This window comes from Saccostrea cucullata, unplaced genomic scaffold (genome assembly GCF_032062105.1).
Source record: "Saccostrea cucullata isolate Sc308-1 unplaced genomic scaffold, CSIRO_AGI_Scuc_v1 ctg2817, whole genome shotgun sequence".
NCBI classification, from domain to species: Eukaryota; Metazoa; Mollusca; class Bivalvia; order Ostreida; family Ostreidae; genus Saccostrea; species Saccostrea cuccullata.
This window is the reverse complement of record NW_026918108.1, coordinates 60719-87243: the sequence shown is the minus strand read 5'-3', so window position 1 is coordinate 87243 and position 26525 is coordinate 60719. Positions and strand designations below refer to the sequence as shown.

The 26525-nt window shown below is 33.1% G+C and overlaps 1 protein-coding gene across 1 annotated transcript in view; it reads left to right on the top strand.

The window, feature by feature from the left end:
* LOC134248099 (uncharacterized) overlaps positions 1-26525 on the top strand; it is a 39862-nt gene that overhangs the window by 2491 nt on the left and 10846 nt on the right. Inside the window, exons 7-14 of the mRNA XM_062730549.1 lie at positions 508-727; positions 860-1074; positions 1198-1329; positions 10701-10919; positions 13043-13264; positions 15277-15519; positions 15772-15903; positions 25246-25332. Coding sequence (XP_062586533.1) covers positions 508-727; positions 860-1074; positions 1198-1329; positions 10701-10919; positions 13043-13264; positions 15277-15519; positions 15772-15903; positions 25246-25332 — 1470 coding nt within the window. The remainder of the gene's footprint in view (positions 1-507; positions 728-859; positions 1075-1197; positions 1330-10700; positions 10920-13042; positions 13265-15276; positions 15520-15771; positions 15904-25245; positions 25333-26525) is intronic.

Here is a 26525-nt window from a genome sequence, read left to right as displayed (position 1 = left end):
AAAAAGAAGGCCAAACTCCAAGATCAAAGGGTCAAAGTTGTTGGTATCCAACAAAAGGTATTGTCACAAGGATTACTTATGGACAGTTTGAAACCCTAACCCTTACAGTTTGAAAGTTATGGCCAAGGTTAAAGGTATCCAATGGAAGGTTTTGACACGAAGAATGCATACGTGAAGTATGAATGTCTTGGCCCTTACCATTCAAAAGTTATGGCCAAATAAAAGTTTTAGAGTAAGTGTGTCAAACTCCAAGGTCAATAGGTCAAATTTGGTGGTATCCAAGTGAAGGTCTTGTCACAAAGAATACACATGTCAAATATGAAGGTCAAGTTATGGGCAAAGTTAAAGTTTTTGCGGACAAACAGACAGACAGAGAGAGAGGGATGGAAACGACAAAAACGATATAACCCTAATCTTCCATTTCGGGAGCATAAATAAAAGATATGCAGCACAAAAGTACATTAGCAAAAGTAAATGCTATGACACATTTTTATTATCATTTCATAGGATTTTTGGTAAAACTTAAAAGCAGTAGCAGTTCAATTTTGATCGGAGGTAGAAGTAAACCGCATACAGCCGTTGTTCTGTTGTTTTGTTTTCGAGTAATGGAGATCAATGGAGAAGACGTTCTATTAATCAAGCAGGAGACGAATTCCGTAAACAAAGTTCTAATTATATCTTTATCTCAACATGATCTGCAGTACGACTTACACATTACATACCAAAAGTAAGTCTACAATAGTTGGAATAAATTTGCTACGATTTATATATTCTTTCTATTTAATCTACTACGGCTTACTCCAATCATATAGGAAGAAATCAATGTACATATATGTTTTTATTTTCGGAAATATAACAGCAAGACGTTGCATATCAAAGGCAATGCTGTTGAAGAATGGAACACTTTAAGAGTGTTTATCAGCGTCAGTGGGGATACCTGGACCCTTAACATGAATCAGACCATCGGAAACACATTTCGCAGTTACGAAATGCAAGGGAATTCCTTATTTACTGACGAATATTATGCTGTGTTTGGACGTTCTCATTCCGTCGAATTTCCCTCAGATCAGAAAGGTAAAACGTCTTACATTCGTAATCTTGTAAAGAAATTTCTAAATAGATCTTTATGCATGATGTCAGATGTTTAATATGAATTAGACTTTTAGCATTTACGATTTCTGTTAATTTTTTTCACAGGGTTAGAAATTTGCGTTTTCCTTATAAAAGACGCGATTTCGGGAAATATTTTAAAATCTATGTGGCCAGAGGGAGTTTATTTTATAGATATCGAGTTTTCCACGCCCACTTATATTCAGTTGCTGATAAGTGGTAAGCCAATACAACACGCTTTTCTTTCATTTCAGCGCCAGCTGTTGGCAAAACTAAATTGATTTTAAACTTATTTGCTTGTAAAACTAGTCATTTTGTATTTTTTAGAGAGATTGAATAAGGAAAAATGATATTGTGAAGATGTGAAGCTTTTTAAAACTATTCTCAAACTCATTTTTAATTCTTTGACAGGATAAGTTTTTATATCTTACTTGTAGACAATATAATTTTATCATTCTTCGATCATGATTTGATATATGCCCATACAGGTAGCTAGATGTATTTTTACAAAGTTCATGGGTCAAATGTGACTTATTCATATATATTTCCATTTCTATTTGTTTTCTCTGTGATTTTTTTTTGAAAATTAGTTGAGTTGATTTCTTTACCATTCTACTGGAATGTAAATTTCACCAATCGATAAGAGCTTGAGAGGCGTAATATGCATGTAAATCTCGTGCGGCTTTGTCTGGGGCCTAATATGCCTGTACATATCGTGTGTCTGTCTTTGTATTTGACGTCAGTTAGCGGGGACTATCGAAATGGACATGGGGGTTATATTTAATAGCTACATTTTTAAATCTAAATTTACAATTTATTTCACAATGAAATGGAAATCTAAGGAATCATTGCCAAGATAGTAGAGTATACCAGGGACATCAACGAAAGCTACATGTAGCTGGAAAAGTGGGATAATTTTACGCATAACAGGCTTCACCCGTTATGCAAATTATCCCAAGTTTAAAACTCAATACGATTTGTAAACCGAATGTGTCCGTCATTTTCGATCGGACTCTCTCTATATCTGAGGACCCCTATATGAAGGACCTAACATGGTCACTATGCAGTGTAATCAGTCGACACCGGTGTAGACGGGCGTATGCTATTAAGCACTCGGTAGTGACCAAAAAGCATGTAACTACAACACTTCTTCTAATACAGTAGAGTAAGAAACCAAAGAAACAATAGTTGTACAGTTCAGTGTAGTATACAAGCTAACACATATACACGTAACTGCGATAAAATGTTAACAAAAGTTATGCAAGAAACCAGTACAAACACAGGTCGCCATTCCACATTGCTACCCGTGATAATAAATCAATCGTATATAACGAATGCGAAGAGTATAACCTGGTGTTGATATCGAAAATAGTAATATCGAAATGGGTATGTTTATTTACGAGTCGTGTTCAGCTAACTAGATAGTACTTAAATATACTGACACGCAAAAGAAACGCAACTAGCAGTAATTTACAAATGTTTGATTTTTTATCTTTTGATTTTCAAAAATGAATAAAGTAAGGCTAAATTCACTTTTCAGAACATCAGAGATTTGATAAAAATGTTAAATGTATATCTGTTTACTTTACTAAGTAAAATATGACTGTTAAAACACCCCCCTCCCAGCCATTCAAGTAAAACGTGCAAGACTGCCCTAAACAACAATTGCAGCTTAATTTCTACGATACAATAGGTTCATTAATATCGAGATCTCAGCGAAGGAATTATTCTTTGATACTTTTAAATGCCCGTTTTCAGATAATTGGGTCGAATTTTCTCTAACTTAGAGCAGTGTAGCCATCCTTGGACTTCCGGTACAAGGACTGTCCTTAATGAATGTGATACGTAAGACCCTGTTGAGGCGTAATGTTGTGAACTTTTGCATCAGCAACTCTCCATCACCTTTACATTGAAATTTTCCAGCTACGAGGGGTTATCAAAAAGTTCGTGGACTAGCGCCATAAAATTAAAACCGCTTTAGGTACATCAATGAGTTTTAAAATATTTATTTATCATTATCTTTTCTACCTATAGAATAAACCTCAAATCATAAATTCTATTTTTAAATAAATTAGTTAAGTTTTTGTAAGCAATGGTATGTCCAGGCGGCGCAACCTCGAAAACGACGTTTTTTTCGACCTAAGTGTAACTACGATAAACTTTTTTGATATGAACATTTGACATCCAAAAATCCCGTTAATTCAGGTATGTGTTGGGACACTATTGCACCATAAAATATGGAATTTTTACCTAATTCTGGAAGTTCTTTGAAATTTTATTGTAAATTTTACAAGGAGTATCGAAACAAACAGTGCCTTGAAAATGACGTCAAAAGGGGGAGGGGTTTCCTTTTTCAACATTCTATGAAGTTTTTTACCCTGGAAAAACTGGTATACACCTAGGAAATGTTTAAACTGACTACGGAGAAATAATATGCATCCAAATTTCTTGTTTTTAATGCCAAAATAGATTTCAGAGAGAAAAGGGATGCAAAGTTAATGTCGATTTGTAGTCAAGGTTTGAAAAGTCTATTACGTCAAACAATGACGTTGATCATGTATCTTAGCTATATTGTACTCCAAAAAACAAAATATGCTGGCACAATGAAGCGAGGATGTCTCCCAATGTATAAATCCATTTGCAAAAATATATGCATTGAAAGCTACCGTTCATGACATTGTAAAGTCATAAAAACAAGACGGTTTAGGTCCTTACTCAGCTCTAGGGAATCTCATCAAAATAAGTTTACGAGGTAGAAGAAGCAGGCATTGAAAAATAATGACGTTGTCGGACGTCATGAAACAAAGCGGCGACGGCGCCAGGTGATCATATAATGTCGTTTTTATTTTATAATAATTTGGGAAATAATGGACGTATCAAGTTAAAATTTTCAACATTTCTTTATTTTTTGTTGTTTTATGTTCCTTAGAAATTTTATAAGCCCAGACATCATAGTACTGATTCTATAGCCTCAGTCCACGAACTTTTTGATAACCCCTCGTAGAGCAATGGAAATGCGTACATAAGCCATTTTCAAGTAGCCTTAGCATTGTTTCGGGAATCGAAAGTGGAGTTTATTTTTTGAAATATTGCTGAATTACTTATGATGAACAGTAAAAAACCCTTAAAACTCCATAATATTGCCAAATGTTTTGTTAAACATGCAATTTTTGATTTCTGTTAAGCAGACTAAAACTTGACTTCCGGTTAAGGTATGGAAATCGTTCAACCGTTAATTTACTGATGTTTCCCAAATTGAAGATATTCATAATTTTAAAATACAAAATTCTTTACTTTACATAATTTTTTCCCCCTAAAAAAGGGTGTTGCGTTTCTTTTGCGTGTCAGTATATATTCATGGTTATGGTCCATAAATACATGAATGTATATATATGTATATATAAAACTGAGTAAAGAATGTACACTAGACAAAATTGCTAACGTACCACTTATTATTATTTTTTTATTGTGAACTGAACATTTGTCTAATTGTTATAATTATAAATAATACGCCATCAATCCCAATGCAATGGGATTGACAAATCATTGGTGTCATGAAAGAACGCAAAAATGACCATCTTGTTTTAACATGCTTCTCTAGGATCAAATGCTGCATACGGTGTAATTTTTTCTGATTTTTTTATTAGTACAAACATAAAGAATAAAAAGTTATTATAAGAAAAAATATTATTTATTAAAAAATATTAAAAAATATTATTATTCCTTCAAAGACGTATGGACACAATTTTTCATATTTTTTTTAATGAAATGTTCAGGCTTCAGTTATTATTGTAGCAATTTATGAATTAATAGATTAAAATGCTTTATTTTTGCTCAGGTAACATAATGATATATCAGATACATCATAAACAAGTTTGGAAAAGTAAAATAGTACTTTAATTCATTTGGTGACGCGTTAGCAATTTTGTTTAGTGTGTACGAATTTAAGCATCAGACATGTGAAATGCTAAAATGTTTATACGTTTAAAGAAAATGGGTAAGGTTTAGTGTTTTTAGAAATTATTAAATTGCATAATTTGTTTATCCTTTTATTGACATTTTAAAGCTGAACACGGCTTGTAAACAGACAAACGCCATTTTTCGATAATAAAGTACAAGTATCTACGCAGTTGCATGTACGAGGGGTGATCAAAAAGTTTGCGAACTAATTGAATAACTTCCATAAAAGAAACAATATTTGGTTTCAATGTTGATTATATTTTAAATTAATCCTCTCCGATTTTAATGCACATCAACCACTGTTCTGCGCGTATCACGTGATATTGGCGGTCACGTGACCCCCCTCCGTAGCGTTCTGTCACAAAAGTTGAAAGATTTTTCTGAGTTTTACATTTCTTTCTCTGTGAGTTAATTTTTATGACAAGAACAGTTCTTTTGTCAGAAATGGTCAAATCTCGGCAACAGAATGGGTGGATAAGAATATTCTTTCCAAAAATAAGCATGGCGACCATTAAAACACAAATCTTCTGTCTCGGGAGAGACCTTTATTCAAGGTGGATAGAGAATAGGTGCCTCCTTTTTATCATATCTAATATGTTTAAAATCTAAAGTAAACGATATATTAGGTATTTAATAATTATATTATTGTTCAAATATTCAACTATTTTTCAAAGTGTAAATTGGAGGTCTTTGATAGCAAATTGCTTAATTAAAAACACATATCTTTTCAAACTTGCTTTCGCTGGGCCAGATGACAAGTATCATTTTTAACCATCTGTTTTCCTTCACTAAAACGATCAATCCAATCATTAATTGAATTTATAGGAACTCATTTATCTTATCAAACTGTGTACAAATTATTATTATGATACTGCAGAGGGATTTCTAAGATATACAATAAATTGTACAGTCGTTTATTGAACGAGTTCGACAGAGACAACCATTTTTCGTCACAAGTGACCTACAGTGACGTCATTTTCACATTGTGACGTCACAAACAAGGAGAATACTTTTATTCAGCATATGCTATTTATAGACCTTGTATATGGCAATGTGTGTACCGAATTTCATTCTAATCTGAGTTATGGTTTTGTGGATATAGAGATAGTTCACGAACTTTTTGATTACCCCTCATACATGTGTGTATGTTTGTATACTGCAGTGACCCGTGCAACTGTTTGATTTCTTTGGTATCTCATTCTCTGCATTAGAGGTACACTTATTTTTTTGTCGCTCATGAGTGCTGTGTAGCATATGCCCCTCTACACTTGACGACTGATAAAACTGAACAGTGAATAAGCGGCTTTATATAGGGTCCCTTAGATAAAGTGAGTGAACCATCGAATATGACTGGCAATTCCTTTAACGAATCGTGTTCAGCTTTAATCAACTCAAATTTGGATATCAAAACACTTGCCTGAAGATGTGGCATTGAAATATAACAAAACTTATTTTTTATTGTTTGAATAATAATTTATGCTTTTGAAAATGGTAACTAGTATCAATATGTTTGTTTCGTTACTGACCATGTTTAATGACTTTAATTCAATTAAATGTGGGATAAATGTTATTTTCTCAAATATCAATTTATTTTTACTACCCCCCCCCCCCTTCACTCGAAAAAAAAAAAAACCCAAAGAGTTATGACTGGTAATAATTTCTGTTGATGATTGAAAAGTTGACAATCAGGGTATTAATACATCATATAGTAAATGCTTTATTTTGTATGTTTTTGTTGTGTGTGTGATAGTTTATTCCATGAGTTAGATGTTTGAATACTAGAATTGGCTAACGAATCTTTAAAGAAAATATAAAAATATTACATGTAATCAGGATTACAATGAAATTCCTAAACTGTAATTAACTTATTTATCTAAAAATAGTTTACTCAAGATAACCGCTACTTTGTGAAAAATATTCCATTATGAGGGATGTTCCAATAATGACACTTGGCTGTTTCACCCAAAGAATGAATCGTTTAAACGTCCAAATTTGACCCCCCGATAATTTACAAAAAATAAGTTTAAACATTTTCTACATATTTTTGTCTCAATCTTTCCATTAAACATTGTAGTTTATAAATTTCTTTTTCAATTTTCACTTCCTTGTACTATAATTGGGTATTTATCTGATTAATATAGCAGGGGTACGTTGTTTACATTTATTTCTCATAGACTTTAGGCCACACCCCCACCATGCAAGCCCATTTTTTATATGAGCGCATTGATGTTTCAAGTTGTAATAAATACGGTCAATGTAAAGAGTTATACTTGTCATTTTAATTCATGAAAGAAATTGAAACAGCCATGCGCTCACATGTTATTTTCCCAAAAGGTGCAAAATCTCGGGTACCTGTCCCTATAGTAAAGGCACCTTGTTTACAAATTCAATCCGCCTTTGACCTCATGAATAACAAAGCATTGAACACGTGACTCAAATCTATTCACTTTTCATGCTTTGAGCAGATCAATGCGACATCGTGTCCATTGTTGCGAGCTATCGATGGTCAAATCATTTTCAAATGGGTATAATTAGACTTTAAAGTACTCTGGGATAAAATGTTTATGCCGGTATATTCAGGACATGTTCACATTTTTTCTATTTGTTATTATAACGATATTTAAGTTGATTTTGTTTGATTTTTTTTTCGGTATTTATCAATATATATTGGAGGCTTGTAGCATAAATCTTGCACTTACTACTTGTATCTCATTGATATAGAATTTTAAAAAAAATACTGTGGATATATTATTTGTTCCTAAGTATACTTATCACATCAGTGGTACGTTCATCAAACCTTAGAAGATATTAAATATTTTTCTCTCAGTTTTTCGTTAATTTTATAGATCGTTATTTGAAAAAAATACTAATTTATCACATCTTTAGAAAATAAATCATTTGTTACAAAAGCATACTTCCAATTTAAGAAACCTTACGGAAAAGAAATTGAAGTATGAGACGTTAATAAGGCTTATATATCGGGTGAAAAGTCACTGGACGAACGCATTGCACAAAATGCACCCCTTATTGAATAGAGGGAAATTCCGGGTTACTTCTGACGACATGTTATAACTCTTTACATCGGCACAAAATCTAACAACAATTAAATATTAGTAGCAAACAAGAGGCCCATGGGCCACATCGCTCACCTGAGAAGCTTTGACCATTCTGTTCTTTACCAGATTTCCCCCTTGTTATAAATAATGCATCCCAAGCCTACCCCACTGATCATAATTTAGACATTTTGACATCCACACTACCCCATGAAATTTCCATGGGCACATATGTTTCAGCTTTTTTGGCCCAGTGGTTCCTGAGAAGAAGATTTTCAAAGATTTTTCCTATATATTTCTTTGTAAAACTTTGATACCCCATTGTGGCCCCGCCCTTCCCCCGGGGTCATGATTGGAACAATTTAGAATCTACATTATACCAGGATGCTTCCACATAAGTTTCAGCTTTTCTGGCCCAGTGGTTCTTGAGAAAAAGATTTTCAAAGATTTTTCCTATATCTTTCTATGTAAATTTTTGATTCCCCATTGTGGCCCCGCCCTTCCCCCGGGGGTCATGATGTGAACAATTTAGAATCTACATTATACCAGGATAATTCCACGTAAGTTTCAGCTTTACTAGCCCAGTGGTTCTTGAGAAGAAGATTTTTTAATGACCCAACCCTATTTTTGTCTTTTCTTGATTATCTCCCCTTGCGAGGGGATATGTCCCTTCATTTTAACAATTTAGATTCCCCTTCACCCAAGGATGCTTTGTACCAAGTTTGGTCAAAATTGGCCCAGTGGTTCTTGAGAAGAAGTCGAAAATGTGAAAAGTTTACAGACGGACAGACGGACAGACAGACGGACAGACGGACAGACAGACGGACGGACGACGGACAAAATGTGATCAGAAAAGCTCACTTGAGCCTTCGGCTCAGGTTAGCTAAAAACCGACTGATGAAGGGCGTAATTTTTTTTTTTTGAAATGGTTTATTGTTTATCTCAATTAAACAATGCAATCTGGACTGTACGAAGTACACTTGTCTAACACTGATGTTTTTTTTTTTATATATATCCAGCAACGATAATATTGACGTTAAACTGTCGTTTAATTTTCACTTTCTTGCGATTTTATTTTTTATACACAGAGTGAAGTTTATATATCGTATTTCAACCGTATTTGGTGTGATTTCGCAAAATCATATATGTACATGCTATGAAGTAGTTATTCATGTAAATTTAATGAGCTTTAATGTATTAATCATAAGCTTTAATGGATTAATTATCATCTCTATAAAAATGAAGTTTTAAAGTATGAAAAAAGTGTATATATCCTGCATTATACGTTCTATTCACAAATTCGAAATAATTGTGTTTCTTTATGTTTAAATAATTTGACGAATTTCTAATAAATCATTTCAAATATGACTCGTAAGTTAAACAAAAAAAAACGAAGTTAATCCTGACAAATTAAAAAAAGGGTACTTATATTTGGTCGTCTCTAGCACTAAATAAGAGGTTTTAGGTGTCACTTCATCATAAAACTAAGTACAATTCGTACACACTCTAATATATTCATACAAATCGCACGCTTGATAGACGCCCCGCCTTCTCATTCAAATACTTGTTCTACAATGACCTACATAGCCGTAATGGCGAAGTTTTACAGTGAAATATGCGACTTTATTTAATCGATATCATGTATATACTGAAAGTCTCTTTCCTAAACAATCCTTTATTAGTATCTATACACACTACACTTGAAGACTCCAGCTTTAAGATAACAATTTTCTTATTTAAAAGGGTAAAATTCTGCATGTAAAAAGGGGCGAGATTGCAGTGTTTAGAGGATTCATTCTTTATTAATCTTTGGATTTTTATTCATCCATGCTCTTCAAAGTACTCACTCTTGGTCCGGTCAAATTTTTAGACGATCAGCTAAGGTACTGAAATATAAACTTTTTTATACTTCTCAATAGGGAAACCAATCACATACTGATAAATTGCAGACCAAAGGGCATTTCGTAATTTGTATCTTTTTCTAGATAGGTGTAATTTAAGTTTGGTGAACATAAAGAAGTTGCACGGATAGAGAACGGGGGTGTGGTAGGAAATTAACCTTTTCCACCTCCAAATACGCAGTCGCAATTGTAATCGCAGATGACCTTAAAAATATTTTTAATTTAGTGCCTTAATATGTCGTAATGATGATTAAGATCATAATGGTTAAATTCATTTTCCTTATAGTCAAATAATATATGCCATGATATTCAGTTCATTTTTAAGAAGGGGAGCATACATACTGGCTCTAGGGGAAAATTCTATTCTATAATAGAATTTTCCTTCTTTTAAGGGTTACCCTAGATTGCGATTTACATTTGAATATCGTTAACCACAGCCAGCTATCTACGGAAGGGCGGGGTTCTTCTTTACAAGACTTCCCAGATTCCGTCACTTTCAAATTAAACCACTTCCCTTCTCATCTTAACCTAACTTTACTACAGACAATGTGAGATTCATACGTCTCAAATATGTTTATAACAAATTAACTTTCATGATAATATAGTCTTTTTTAAAACTGAAATTTGTGAATAATTTGCATTGATATGTTCCTTTAAACATGACTCATGTATTTAGATGACAACAACACATGTAGAGCCTCAAAGGAATGTTCATCATCAGATTGTAATTGTTCATCAGGCTTCAGTGGAGACCAGTGTGAGATACCACCCAATGTTTGTGTACCAGGCCTTTGTAAAAACCAGGGACATTGCAACGATACTGGAAACAATTCGTTCGAATGTTATTGCAGAAAGGGGTTTGAAGGTCTCTATTGTGAGAAAGAAACCAAGGAAGGTAGATATTTATAGTTCTTTTGCTATAAGATATTTATAAAGATAAAACATATACCAATTGTTAAATACGAATCAAAATATAGAAAGATCACAAATACATTTAAAGTTTTAATTAGAAAAACTGTCACACTTGCTTTGGCATAGGCTTATGCAGGGCCTAAGAAATACTTCAGAAAAGAAATTAATAGCTAAACAATTGAATCCTTAAGCATAAAACTATAAAAAGGGAAAACAATTTCTCTTTAGAATTGAATTCAAATCATGTAAAGTTTAATTGTTATGTTAAGTACGTTTTAGCTTTAGCTCACCTGAGCCTAAGGCTCAAGTGAGCTTTTTTGAGCAATATTTGTGTTTGTCGTCGATCGTTTTTGTTAACTTTTCACATTTCATCTTCTCAAGAACCAACGGACCAATTTCAAACAATCTTACCACAAGGTATCTTTAAGGATATCCGATCCTCAGCCAGGAAGGATAACTCCAAAAATTAATATTTAATTTTAAATGCATCAAAATAAAGCTTGAAAACGAATTTTTTTCATGCAACAATTTTCATTTTATTCATCTTTATAAGATTCAAGGTTTTTTTGACGTCTTAGAAAAGGTCTTTTAAAAGTTGACATTTGTACCCTATAAAAGGGGAAAAAATAATACAGTTTTAGAGAAATATGATTTTCTTGAATCCAGCCTTAGATACAAATGCTTATTAGCATGATATGAAATAAGAAGTGATTTGTGGTCTCTTGCAATGAAAGCAAAATCTTTTTACCGTGTGTATTTTAGAATACATGACGGAAATAGAAGACAAAGAATACCAAATAAGCATAAAAATCATGACAATTTCTCTAAATGCCTGGATACCTATCGTTTTTTAACCTAAAATATATTTATTTATCAATTTACAATTAGAAAATGCATTGCTGATTTTCCAATTCGCTTTTTCTGCAAAAATATTGGAGTTTTGACAATTTTCCCTATACATGTATACTATGATTAACTTTAATCTTTAACTTTAAAGAAATACTGTGGATAAATTTAGTAATACATGGCTTTGTGGATTCAGAGATACTTTTTGAGTATTTTTGATTACTTAACTGCTAATTTTAAAACTGAGGATCGGTCTACCTTAAGTGAAGGGAATTCAATTTTGTTCAATTAAAGAACCATACCCTCACCGAAGGTGAAATAATAATGACTTAGTAAAAAATAAATTGCATCTTTTAAAAGTTTTCTTCTAAGGAACCACTGGGTTAGGAAAGATGAAACATGAAAATCACGTGGAATCAAACTCAGGAGATAAAGATTTATAAAGGAATATATAGGAAAAGTTTGAAAATCTTTCCAAGAACCACCGGGCCAGGAAAGATGAAACTCATTTGGAATCATTCTCAAATTCTCAGGTAGATTAAAGTAGATTAAAGTTTGTTCAGATCATGACCCCCAGGGGTAGGATGGGACCGCAATTCCTCCGCCACCCACTGGAAACTTTTCAATACTGAGTTGATTTGTATGTTTATCTAGCACGTGAGCGCTGTGGCCCATGGGCCTCCTGCTTTTACTTCTTATTCTGTTTTAAAAATAATTTATTGTTGGGCTTTCCAGGTTGCTTGTAAATCATTTTCAAGTTATTCGTTTAAAACTATCGCGTCAAATAGCCACATGCTGTCCGAATAAACATCATAAATATTGAATAATTCTATACTAAGACATTTTTATTTACTTGAAACACTTAGCATGGAAGTTTGGGTAAATCGACACTTTTCAAATAAATCACATTCGAAAAATCAGGCATATCTTTTTTTTTTTTTTTTTTTTTTTTTTTTTTTTTTTGTTAAAGGAAACGTTAAGAAACGCTTTAGTCAACTGATTCCTTGAAATATATATTTATATTTTGTGTGAAATAATAAATACAATAATAAAAACAAAGTATAGACCAACAACATCCAAACATTAAATAGACTGTTACTTATACGAATCCTGAGGATAACATTTTCTGAAATACTATGAAAAAAATATCGCCGATGATTAAAAAAAATATTTCTTACTTTATAAAAATGATTTATGTACGCTTTTGGTTTTATCATGATTATAATAATACTAATATTTCTAGTTTACATTAAAATCAAGTTTGTCAAGAGTTCCAACGTCAAGAAGACATTGTTATCACTTGCAACGAGGAATTTGCAAATGAAATTTGCACAGTCACATGCAAATCTGGTCGAGTCCGAGTTGACAAATATCGCCAATATTCAACCTACATGTGTGGGATGTCAACAAGTCATAAATGGGTGGTGCTTAAAACTAAGAATCCATTGAAAGATGACGAGGCTCCAATTTGTGCGCGAACAGGTACATTGAACTCAAAGTTCATAAATATATAAAACCCCATGAACAGTAGTTTTTTTTCAATCTTTCTCTTTCCTAAATTTGTTTTTTATATCCCCCCTTGGAAGAAGGAAAGGCATATTGCTTTGCTGCTGTCTGTCGGCCGATCTGGCGGCCCACCTAGTTTCCGTTCATTTTGTTCACAACCGTTGCACATATGGTATGTTGGTATGTAGATTTATCATACATATATGCATGGCCTGCGTGGCGCAATGGTTAGAGCGTCTGCTCTAGAGTCGCGAAGTAAGGAGTCAATCCTTACGTCGCGGGTTCGAATCCCACTGTGGAACGTGGAGACCGGTCCTTCGGATGAGACCGTATAGACCGAGGTCCCGTGTCGTAGTAGGTGCTGGCACGAAAACGATCACTCCCTTCTCAATTGCCCTGAGTGCCGAGTATAGGCCAAAATTTGCAGCTCTCCAACGGCGGGTGGTGGCGTCTCCGTATGAGTGAAAATTTCTCGAGAGTGACATTTAACAATATACAATCAATATGCGTGTTAAGTTCTGTTTTGGGTATAGATTCATCATAAGAATACCTAGGCCAAGTTCTAGTTTGTGTACGAACGAGCCAAAATTGATCGAGTTATACCCAATGGTCTTAGAAAAATTCCAATTATCTGCAGTTTCCGTTCATTTTCTTTCCAACAGTTGCACATTCTGAAATGAAATTTTGTATAAAGATTTATAATAAGATTGATTGGTTCATATTTTATGTTGTTTAATGTCCCTCTCGAGAATTAAATTTTTCACTCATATGGAGACGCCACCACTTACCGGTGGAGGGCTAGAAATTGTGTCCTAAGCTCAGCACGCAGGGTCTTTGAGCAGTGAGGGATCTTTTTCGTACCAGTACCCCGGTTTATACGGTCCCATCCGAAGGACCGGTCTCCACGTCCCACAGTGGGATTCGAATCGGTGACGTAAGGTTTGACTCCTTACTTCGCGACTCTAGAGCAGACGTTCTAACCACTGTGACACGCGGGCTACATTATTATAAGAAGATCTAGATCTAGGTGGAGTTCTGGTTTGTGTACGATCAAATGATTCTTGACAGAGTAATGCCCATGGACTTAGAAAAATTCCAATTATTTGGGGGAGGGGGCGTATGTGTTTTACAAATATCTCTTGTAAATCATACGTATTGATAAAAACCAGTAGATGATGCTTCAAGCAAATACATGTACCTGCATGAATATTAAATAGTGTTTGCTGCAAATGTTTTTCTTCAGTTTGAATGCAATTTATCTTTTTTAATTCAAGTGTCGTGTGATAATTCTATTAGGAAAGTAGGTTTGAATTTGCATTGCCTAAAATTTGCCTAACAGTTTTATTTGATATCAATTTAAGCTTTGTTGAATTTCAATTGTATATATTCCTTAGAATGTAATCACATTGATTTTGGGTTCATTATCGTATAGCAGTAACTGTACGCCCTTGGATTCCATTTAGGCCCATTTAATTTGTACACATTAATAGCATGTTTTATTACTATGGTATACAGTATCAACGAATTAAAAGCCTAGACATAAAGAATATAATTTCAGAGACAGTAGATATTACCATTAATCACAATGAAAAGAAAAGAAAAATATCAATAATAACATTTGGATTGATTGATTGTATATTGTTTGACGTCCTTCTCGAGAATTTTTCACTCATATGGAGACGTCTATTACATTTGGAGATAGCAAACTCAGAAAATCAATGAAAGGGTTCCTCCTACCTCTACTTACTGAAATAAAGATTTAAGAAAAACAAATTCTTATATGCATTCAAATTAATGCCATTAATCAGAACGGAAATCGACAAGCTTTTTGTAGAGAAAAAAACCAAGTCTGGTCCTACAGGTCAGATCCCTATTTATAAGTGATCCTTAGATGTTAAATCCAGATAGAAACTAACATCTAATTTAAATAAAATTAGATAGGTACTTTCTAATACTGTTATTATATAATTTATGTAATTACGTTGTAGATCTGATTTTGCCGAAATTATTGAGAGCAAACATAACGATTAACTATAAAAATATAAAATGTGGCCAAATTAAGGAGACTGTGTGTGAGAATTGGTGCAACATTGAAATCGGCATCCAAAACTGTCAGAACCAGAATAACACTGCCCTCAGATCTTACTCCGTTCAATTCAATCTAAAAAGAGACATGGATGTAAATGAGGATGTGAATCTTCGAATTGAGGAATTTTATCAGACAGGAAAAGGTAGGGACAAATGCGATTAAAAATTCAAATTTTATATCATTATGTCATTTTTATAGTTTCGTGGGTCATGCATGCAAGTGTGTTCAACACAAGTGTATTATAATATAACACCACCTATTTATACTAAAATTAATAATGTTGAAGTTTAGCGAACCTTAAAAAAGTTATTGAATTACATGTACAACAAGGTTGGTAATAATTACTTTAAAGATTGATAATATTATTTTCCTTTCGCTTCATTTTACATTGTAGTCTCCAGTGCACTATTTAATTTAGTTCGTGGTTACTATGCAATGGAAGCAAAGCTATTGGAATTAAGAAGAATTGTGGCAATCACCCTGGATCCAGGCGGTAGTAAAAAGAGATCTTATACAACAAAGCAAAGTAAGATTTTAACAATATCTTGTATACGAGGGCCGTTCAAAAATTACGCGGACTTCTTGCACAGAAGAAATATTTGACGACATAATCGGGCAAAATTTCACAAATAATATAAAAGAATCTTTACTTATATGGTCTTCAAAATTTCATATCAAAATGTTGTAAATTGGTATTAATTTTGAGTGATTTTTCAGGACATACCATTAAGTCACGGCGCAGCAAAATCTTCGACGTCACAAGGATTATAATAATATAAAAAATATGTGATTAAGCTTTCATTTTCTCAACATTTTCCCTTGAGTACCTGTATAGTTTGAGTTACCTTATCTACTCAACATCAAAATCCCATTTCTTACAAAGCTTAAAATCTATTAAAAAAGTAAGAATAAATTTTTTTTTTTTAAACCAAAAACTACTTATGAGATATAGTGTGATATTGGTGACTCTCAATCACGTTCTTTACAGTCCGGATAAAGTTAACTTTTCGTTTATAATCTTCTTCCCGTCCTCCCGTATAGCCTTTTCACAGAGGTCTAACTGTCTAAAATTTCAATTTGCTATTTGTGGGCGAATGTCACAAGTAGCCTAGTTTACTACATGTTTTATTATGCATATTTTGGATCTATGTTGCCGATATCTCGAGCATTACACATATTTTAACAAAAGTGTGGTGCGCCGTCAATTCAGGAGACGTCATTTTCACAGTCGTTTTCACGGGAATTGCATCAGAGAAAAATCACTATATTTCTGTTAGTACGTCAAATATTACGTCCGAAATCTAAAAACATAATAATAGAACAATTTAAAGGTACATTTGAGAAAATTGTTAAAAAATAACGCGAATCTTAGAAAATGAATGAGTTAAATTTTTGAATCCGCATGCTTTTGCTTCAATTTTTTTGTCGTGCGCCGTACCTCTCCATCAACGATAACAACATACCGATAATTTTAGTAGAATTTTTTTAAAATACAGACATTTTGCCCAAAATTTATTGGAATCTTTAAGATACATATTTCTGTGAAATTTTATAACTATATGACGTCTGTTAGAGTAAATAATAGCACAGTCCGCGTAATTTTTGAACGGCCCTCGTAAAAACGACTTCATCCATTTTACGAGAGATAGAGAAGAAGAAGAAGAAGAAAGAGAGAGTAAAGAAAGAGACCAAGAGCTTGATCGTAAAATATTTCTGGAGAAATACTAGTAATCTATATAAAGGTTAAATTTACCTGTACTTCTGAAAATTATCGATGTTTGTCTAAAAACATGTACGTGAAAAGCACGAGGGTTGTTCGAAAAGTTCTGAATTTCTGTAATACACAAATGTACCTTTATTATTTGACTTATGTTATCCAAATTTAGTTAAATTTTTAACAATTAATCCAAATGAGTTTAATCAGTTTTTTTAAATATCAAGATTTATGTAAAACTTATCAAGATTTTAAAAGTGCAAAAATCGGATCGCGGAGCAGATCAAAATTAAGTAAGTTACAAACATTGACTCTGTAGTTATATTCTCTGTAAAATGGAGCAAAAACGAAAAACAACTTAGAAATTGAAATTAGGAATTGTTACATCGATTCGTATTCCAAATTAAGGCTTAATATTTTGCGTTTTTGAAAAGAAATTAACTTGAGAAGATAGATATTCCTCATAGAAACGACAACAACAATGACTTTTTAAACGTTACGGAACAGCAGATAACGATTCAATTTTGTGTTTTTATCAGGAAAAATCCTGTATAAACTCTAAAAATATTGAAGGAATAAAAAAAATGTCACGAGCGAGTTGTGCATGTCTGTACAAATAGTACAGGCAGTATTTGAGTGACAGGGACTCTGTATCGAATGAGGACAATCTGTGAAGAGACAGTTTAATTTTAAAATCTGAAAAAAAAAACTTTTAAAATTTGGAAAGTCAATGAAAGACATAGGCGCTTCAGAGTTGCTTACTCCGTGAAAGCAGAGTTATGTAATAAAAGAAATTAAAACCTTTACAAATGCCAAGAATTAGAAAGAGAATTTAATGAGTGGGCATTGCATTTGACATTGATTGACATCGTTTAAGAACTTTTCGAACAACCCTCAATAAAACATTTGCTGTGGCCTTCAACTCGACATTACAATTTTTGCTGTTTTTGAGGTTAATACAATTATTTAGCCACCTGAGGAGTAAAATATTCACCGAGTCCGAAGGGCAAGGTGAATATTGTACTTTGAAGGTGGCTAAATCATCGTATTGACTGAAAAAGAGCAATAATTGTTTTAGTATATGATCCAATCATTTAATGATACAACTTATTTTTTATTTGAATTTGTTGAAGTCCTAACCAACTATAAAGAAGAAGCAGAGTTACAATGTACATAAACTTCACCAGTCATGTTAATTTGAATTAATGTCAGGCTCTTCTATATGAAAGAGTTTGAAAGGATGAAGGATTATCAGGGAGAAGTGAGAGCTTTAAAAAAAAAGGTAAAAATGTTTGTTAAAAAAAGTACCTGAGGGAGGAGGAGGGTCCCGGTGTAAAGACGAATAATGACCCCCATCGAATAATGACCGGGGGTCATTTTTCGACATTGAAAAATGACCCCCGGTCATTATTCGACGTAGAAAAATGACCCTTTTGCCCTTAGAAAAAATGTCACCACCCTAAAAATTTGCAGAACCCATGTGAAGAAAAATGACCCCCGTAGAAAAATGACTCCCTGTGGATTAAAGCTGGAACTTTTAGGGGGCAAAAAAAAATAGATAAAGAAGAATATTGGCCAAAATGCTCACCTGAGCTTATTTGGAATAAATTGATGATATATTGATCTCATAACATACGATTATAGCTATAATTTAAAGTCAATGCGATGATTCAGAATCTAAAGGAGTAAAAATTTATCGATCCTAAAGGGTTAAGTAAACATTGTTTTTCGATGGTGGAAATCATCGTACTGACAGAAAAAATCAGCAGTATCACATATTATTATATCCTCCGCTTGAAAAGCGGGAGGGTATATAGTGATCGGGACGTCCGTCCGTCCGTCTGTTACGCTTTGGGGTATCCATCTGTTATCCGCAACTTCTCTTATATATAAAAAGATGTGTTTGTGAAACAGCTATGCCCCTGTATGGCAACATAGCGAAGATTATACTTTTCTTAAATGCAATTTAAATATAATGGTACCAAAAGTAGGGTCTTCTCACAAGAAATACAATTGCAAAATAGGAAAGCCCTAGCACCACTTGTTCAAAATTAATGGCTAAGGATAAGTGTTTGAAACGTAGGTCAAACTCAAAGGTCAAAGTTGATGGTTTCTTATTAAGAAAGGTTTTATGTAACAAGGATTACATTAATTTGTGAAGTATGAGAGTACTAGTATCTACAGAAGTTATAGCCAAAGTATATTAAAAATTTGGCATTTTTTTTGTAAAATGGGACAAACTCCATGGTAAAAGTCAAAAGGTCAAATTTGGTGGTACCCAAAGTAAGGTCTTGTCACAAGGAATATACACATATTAAATATGAAAGGCATAGCTACAATAAATGAAAAGTTATGGTCAATGTTAAAGTTTTTGCGGAGAAACAGACCGCCAAATAGACAGACAGACAAACAGACGGACACGATAAAACTATATACCCTCGAATCTTTGATTACAGAAACATAAAAAGAAATGGTCTTCAATTAACTTTTCATATTATGATACTGTAAAAAAGAAGACGTTACAAAAATGAAAATGTTTGTTCTGATTTTCATATTAAATTCTCTGAAAAATATACTCAGAACTGGGTAAAAGGGTGGAGTAAAACAAGAATTAAGTTAATTAAGAAATGTAATGAATACTGTGTGCTAATTCACAGGAGTCTTAAGTTTTAATCGTCAAACAAAAACAAAAAGAAAAAAAATCCGGAAAATTTTTTTTCTACCCTTAACTGAAAAAAAAACACGGGTTTTTTTAGTTAGGGGTAGGAAAAAAAATTTCCGGATTTTTTTTTTTTTTTTTTTTTTTTTGACGATAAAAACTTCAGACTCCTGTGACTAAATCTATAGGTTATGTCTACATGTATAGTTTTTGCATTAGAATGTGTATTTTACACTAGCCTATAGCTTTACAGAGCATGTTTTAGGTGTTATACCCAGCCCACCCCCTTACTTATTTAGGAGGAAGTCGATTATCAACAAAAGCAATAAAAAAAACTACCCTTCCTTTATTTTTCCTTAAAACATTTTTGTTATGTAATCCTTTGTGTTTTTAGTACATTATATGGCATAATAGATTTGGATATTAAAAACCTGTACATTAAGTCACCTGTAACCGTACATTAAGTTGACAAAACTCTCAATTCTTAACTTAATCGACAGCGTTTTGTCAACTTAATGTACAATTAAAGGTAACTTAATGTACAGGTTTTAAATGTTGAAAACAATACATAATCAAAATAGGCAGTTAAATTTTTAATTTAACGCACAATTATGCATAAATATCAAACAATTGTATATGAAATGTTCAACAGTATATCATCTTTGGAATTGACAAATCCAATGCAAAAAATTCACACGTGTAAATCCTGATGCTTACTAACTCTAGAGCATCCATATTCAGAAGATTCTTTATTAAAAAACAAACGTCTCATCCTCTTCCCAAAATTTGTAAATGAATGCTGGACGTGGTAGATCCATTTCATGAATGTTTAAAATATATCCAACAGGAATTTGAAATTTAAAAGAAAAAGGCTTATTTCCAGATGAAATGATTATCTCACTATATGCACTGCAGGTGGAATCATTTTTGGGACAGAGATCACAAATTTTATCTTTTCATACACTTGCCATCATCTGAATCCCTCATATTTCCATGAATTATTCCATTTACTCTCTGCTGCTATTTATTGTTGGTTCAATTGTAGGATCATATGTAATAGATTTGTGGCCCGCTTTTTCTATCATAAACTGTTTCCTCAAACTTCATACAAGGGGGTTGCCGTTGTTGTTCTCAAAGAATGTTTCGTATCGCAGTGTCCCTTAAATCCTGATTGTTATAAAAGATTTGCGATAGCTTTTGTCAAAACTTGAACACCAACTTCAGAATCTGAAAACCTACAAGCTTCTGCTTGTGTCTACCTACTGTAAAGTATTTACCACCCTTTGGCCCGTATTTTGGAGAAATATGTATTACTTTCTCCATCTGATGAGGACATCTTCACTCACGAAGCTTTACATGGGAAGTGGTCAGAAATCTGGTAAACTATCATTTAAATCTAAATTTACCTGGCACCGTCCATTAAGTTAAACAATAAGCTATTGTTTTCACCCCCCCCCCACTCTCTGGACAATCAAGTGTGTTACGTAATCATAGGAAATACATAACCATCACCTGGGACAGTTTATTAAGTTAACAATAGAGAAAATGTTTTAAGTAGGATAAAGTCCTCAAACTGTCCATTCTGTGAGAGAAAAAACTATTCTCGGCCCTTCGGGCCTCGAACAGTTCTTTCTCTCACAGAATGGACAGTTTTCGGACTTTCTCCTTTACATAAGGAGGTACTAAAAATAAGCTTAAAATAATCTACTATTCTACTAATTTTCAACTGTTACTTTGCCACAATACTTTCAAGTATACCCCCGCCAACATTTAAAGTATGCTTTTAAATTAATCATGGCGAAGTAAATTATGATATGATAGAACTTGTGTGAAGGCTTAACTTCATTTCAATATTTTATCTAGAGCCTCTTTCATTATACGTGTAATTGAAAGGTATAGAGTTTTATTTATATTTTTGCTTTTCATTTATTTTTTTTTTTTGTTTTGATTTAACGTATTTTTTTTGGGGGGGGGGGTTAAAAATTTCCTCCTCTTTCATTGTCGAAAAGGATTTGCCAAACTTTTACAAGCTAAAAGTTGAAATGAAGGAAAAATTAATTTTTCTCTTTAAGAGTATTGAAACCTGATTGTTGCGTGGTTTGATTTCTAAAAACAAGTGGAATATCATTCTTTAAGCAAACACTATAAGGAGGAAATTAAAAAGAAAATTTATTACTTGACAGAATCTCTTTTTACTTTAAAGGGGGTCATTTTTCAATGGGGGTCATATTTTTATAGGACTAACATATAAAATAATGACCCCTATGACACTTTTTCTACAAAAAATGATTTTTTTTCTACGGGTAGGGGGTCATTTTTTTGTCGTTGAAAAATGACCCCCGGTCATTATTCGATGGGTGTCATTATTCGTCTTTACAGCGGCAACCCCAGTTAAAACACCAACCACAATTTATACATTAGCCTAATATTATTTTTACATGATTAAAAAAGTCTGTAGCAGGTGTAATATAGACGTTGCGCACGGTGTTGGTAAACATTGACGTTACGTCAAAATAACGTTTAAAAGTCATAAAGTTGTTATAACGTTTTGAACCTTATACATGCATACTTTAGATCTTTAAATGAATTTTATTTTTCAAAAGTATAAAAAAAAAAATAAAAGGGCACATAATGTTCAATGTTTGAACCTTCTTTTTTGAAATATTTAGATGTTTATTAATACATCTTTATAATAAAATTTTAAGAAAATTTACTGGAATGCCAAAGGCACTTAGTGAATATTCCTCTTTCTATTTTTCTCACTTCTCTGTCTTACAAGGAGAAAATATGTAAGTAGTATTCCCTTTCAACCCCCTTCCATATTTTTTTTCAGTTAGGTCATTACAAGTCTTTTATTTCTATATAGCGTCCGCATGCGCTTTGGGTGTATAGAGATTGATTGATTGATTGTATATTGTTCAACGTCCCTCTCGAGAATTTTTCACTCATATGGAGACGCCACCACTTGCCGGTAGAGGGCTACAAATTTTGTCCTATGCTCGGCACTCAGGGCCTTTGAGAAGTGAGGGATCTTTATCGTGCCAGCATCTACTGCGACACGGGGCCTCGGTTTATACGGTCTCATCCGAAGGACCGGTCTCCACGTCCCGCAGGGGTGCATAGAGAAAAAAATGAGTTAATTTTTTTTATACTTCCTACGTTTCAATGGAACTGGTGTGATTTTGAATTTAAAAATCAATTTAGTATATTGAGGGGATGAAAGAAAGGAGGGATGGAGACGTTTCACCATTATTGAAAATCTGGTTTATCACGAACATTCTAAAATCTTTTTACTATTTTTGGTGAAAGATGGGGGGTGGGGTGTCTAATAATGCATGCTTCGTTTAGAAGGGTATTTTTTGTGAAACGATATCATTTTGGGGTTTTCATATTTTTTTCCTTTGGTACTTCTACACATGATGATTAAGTTTAATAAATATAATTTGTGAAAAAATCTCCAACAAGCTCAGGTGTTGAATATCGGGGGGTAGGGTGGGGGTGGTTCCTGCATGTCCACAAGTACCTGTGAGCTGGTACTACGGACCTGCATGAAAAAAGCCACGGCGATAATAATTTGACGATCCCGATGTCATATGTACGCATTGCGTAAAATGACGTTTTTCGTACCTGTGACAAAATGGCCACACTTTTATTGATGCTTGCATTTATTTCATGTAGACAATTACTGTAAATTAAAGATTGTGTAATTAGTAAATGCAGCATTAAATGTTCTTTCAAGCTATATACATGACTGCTTTATATCTTACATTATTCTATATATTTTTGATATGTTACTGAGACATATTTAGTAACAATACAGTGACTCGTGCGTGCATAACAAAATGGCTACACTTAAGAAAGCCTTCCTAATATTTGTGTTGGAAAAGTAATATAAAATGTATCAATGCAATTAATCTAAGAAATATATGTACTAAAAGATTATTCACCAAAATTTAAAATATTTGTCTGGGATTTATGTCTGGTACACATCTCCATTTCGGGTAATGTCAATGTAAGGAAACGATTTCTTACTGTAAGACATTTAACCTACGCACTGTGATCCAGTCTAAATTCATGAAATTGATACAATGAACTCAGCAATATCGTAAAGAATGCATATATTTTTATAGTACCCCCTTAAATTCATTTCATTCAGAGAATTGTAAGTGCATTTTTTCATACCTTTTAGTTACTCGAACAATAATTGATGTAACGTCGGACACGGGAATTTCGCCGTAAATGACTAACGCCTCATCATAGTTAAAATAATTTTAAATTATTCAAAAAAAAAATTAAGAATTATTCATTACTTTAGATAACATAAATGATTTCATTTTTAATTTAAAGTAAATATGACATCGCGAAACCGCCAATTTCTTTGCGACTTAAAGAGTAAGATATTATAGTATCAACACCGTGCGCAACGTCATAGCGTTCCAAAAATATTTGTATCAATTTAAAATTTCTCGATCTATTTTTAGATCAATGTAGAGAAAATAAATCCTTATATTCACCTGGAACGTCACTCCCAAGTAAATATAACGAACTACTCCCGAAATGATGTCTATCAAATTTGCTATGTGTCTTAAAGTCAATCAAACATCATCAGTGATTATTTGTTGAAATTTGGCATACGGTACATTAGCTGTTATAATTTTTGTTAGCAAGATCGGTACCAATTTTCGCTGCCCATTATATAATTTTTTATCATTGAAATGCACCTGCTCATTTGTGTATAAAACAGACATTGGTTGCCGTAAATTTTACATATTTCAGTTAATATTTCTTTGAAGTTCTTAGAGTTTTACAGCAGCTTTAATGAAGCGTTTAATTTCACACTAGTTTACTTATTCTTTACCATTCATTTTTAATGCAGTGTATCGAGTAGCCCGTGTTTTCCAGTTATTCACAATGAAACTATGTGATGAAGAGTAGTCACATTAATTGTTATATATTCATTAAAGATTCAATAATTCGAAAACGTAAACTTTATGTAATATGATATCTGTATTGTATGCCATACAGTTCAGGACATTATTTATTGAACAGCCCTCGTACATCCTGGTGAGCTTGAGATAAAAAATACCACAGAGTCTGTCACATCTGTTTCATATTTGGGCATTTTACTTGAAAAAAGATGTTAATGGTAATTTAAATACCAAGCTCTATAACTATTCGATCGTCAACTTCCCTTTCTTATGCAGCAATTATCTTCATCACTTGCATACGGAATAAACATTGAATCGATTTGCAAGAATATGCTCTACGTACGTACAATTTCTAAAACGAGGTAAATTATTGACCAACAAGTTGATGAAACAAGAATATCGGCAATCTAGTGTTAAGTCATCATTTCGTAAGTTCTGTGGTCGAAACAATGACCTTGTCAGCAAATACAATTTATCATTCATCAAATGTTGACTGACGTTTTTCATGCTTATCCTTAGTCCATTATTCTCCATACATAACATCGCAATTAATCCTTTGATTTACAGATATTGTCGAAGTTTCCGGAATCGTTGTAATTGTAACAGCTGAAACCATCTGCGAGGAGGGAAGTTTCAACTATTTCGGTAGTTGTGGTAAGATTCTTTTGTAAATATTTGAAACAATTGCGAATTTAAAATAATGAAAAACACTTATAACAACAGACTATTTTAACAATTGTACAAATGTACTTTAAATCTGTATTTTTTCATCGAAGTTGGCTAAACATATTCTATTGAAAAAATGATGGCTTGTTTGTAACCAAATAAATTGATGCTTTGATGAAGTCACTGCTGACTAAAATAGATAATTCCGATTACATTTAATATACTTCACAACAATCGTAGCAAAACTGTGATAAAATATTCGTTTAAAGTATATCTTGTAAATGAAGCTATCAATTCCTTGTGTTTCATTCTCTCCTATTGTAAGTTCTCTGAAATGTATTGTAAATAGAGAAAAATTCAAAGAATTCAAGCTACATTTACTATTTTTGATAATAAAGAAGACAACATAGTTTTCAGTCGTCTTTTTAACGAAGCTATTCGGATTTCTTGTCCTAGTAATAGTAAGATAATATTAAGAGAAATCTTCGTCTTGAGGAATGGGCGGAGCAGAGCCCTTTCTTCTTGACGAAGATTTCTCTTAATATGATCTTACTGACTTAGAACAGAACCTCAGCCAATCAAATGAAAGGATTAAAAATAAACTCCTCCCACAGCTGTGTCATATATAATGCTCAAGTTGACCGCTCGATATACAAAACGAGCACGCAAACAATATCGAACACACACGGTGTCAGAATGGGCTCCAGCCCATTCAGGTTAGCACGGGATTAAATGAAATAGCTTCATAGACGTTGGAACCGGAGCGGGGGGGGGGGGGGGGGGGGGGGGGTTAGTCCCCCTTTTTTGCAAATATATACATTACAGTGGCATTGAAAATTGGGATTTACCTTTTTTTAGTGGTTTAGCGCCCCTTTCAATTAGCCCCCCCCCCCCCAACTTTCGATTTGCTTCTGAAGCTGATGAAAACGGAACAAGAATCGTAATTTCTATATTTTGAAAAATATTTTGTTAAGATGACAAGGCCCTAGTCAGCAGGAGTGGGCATAGTGTCTAGTGTCAAATAAAAAATATGATGAAAATTGTGACTTAAATCTTTTTTAAAGACAAGGTTTGTATCTGAAATTCAAGCCGATTTTTGTATTTTCTGTATGTAACGAAATGTGAAAAAAGTAATATTCAGAAAGGCGACAATATACATATATCACATGGCTTCGAGGGTG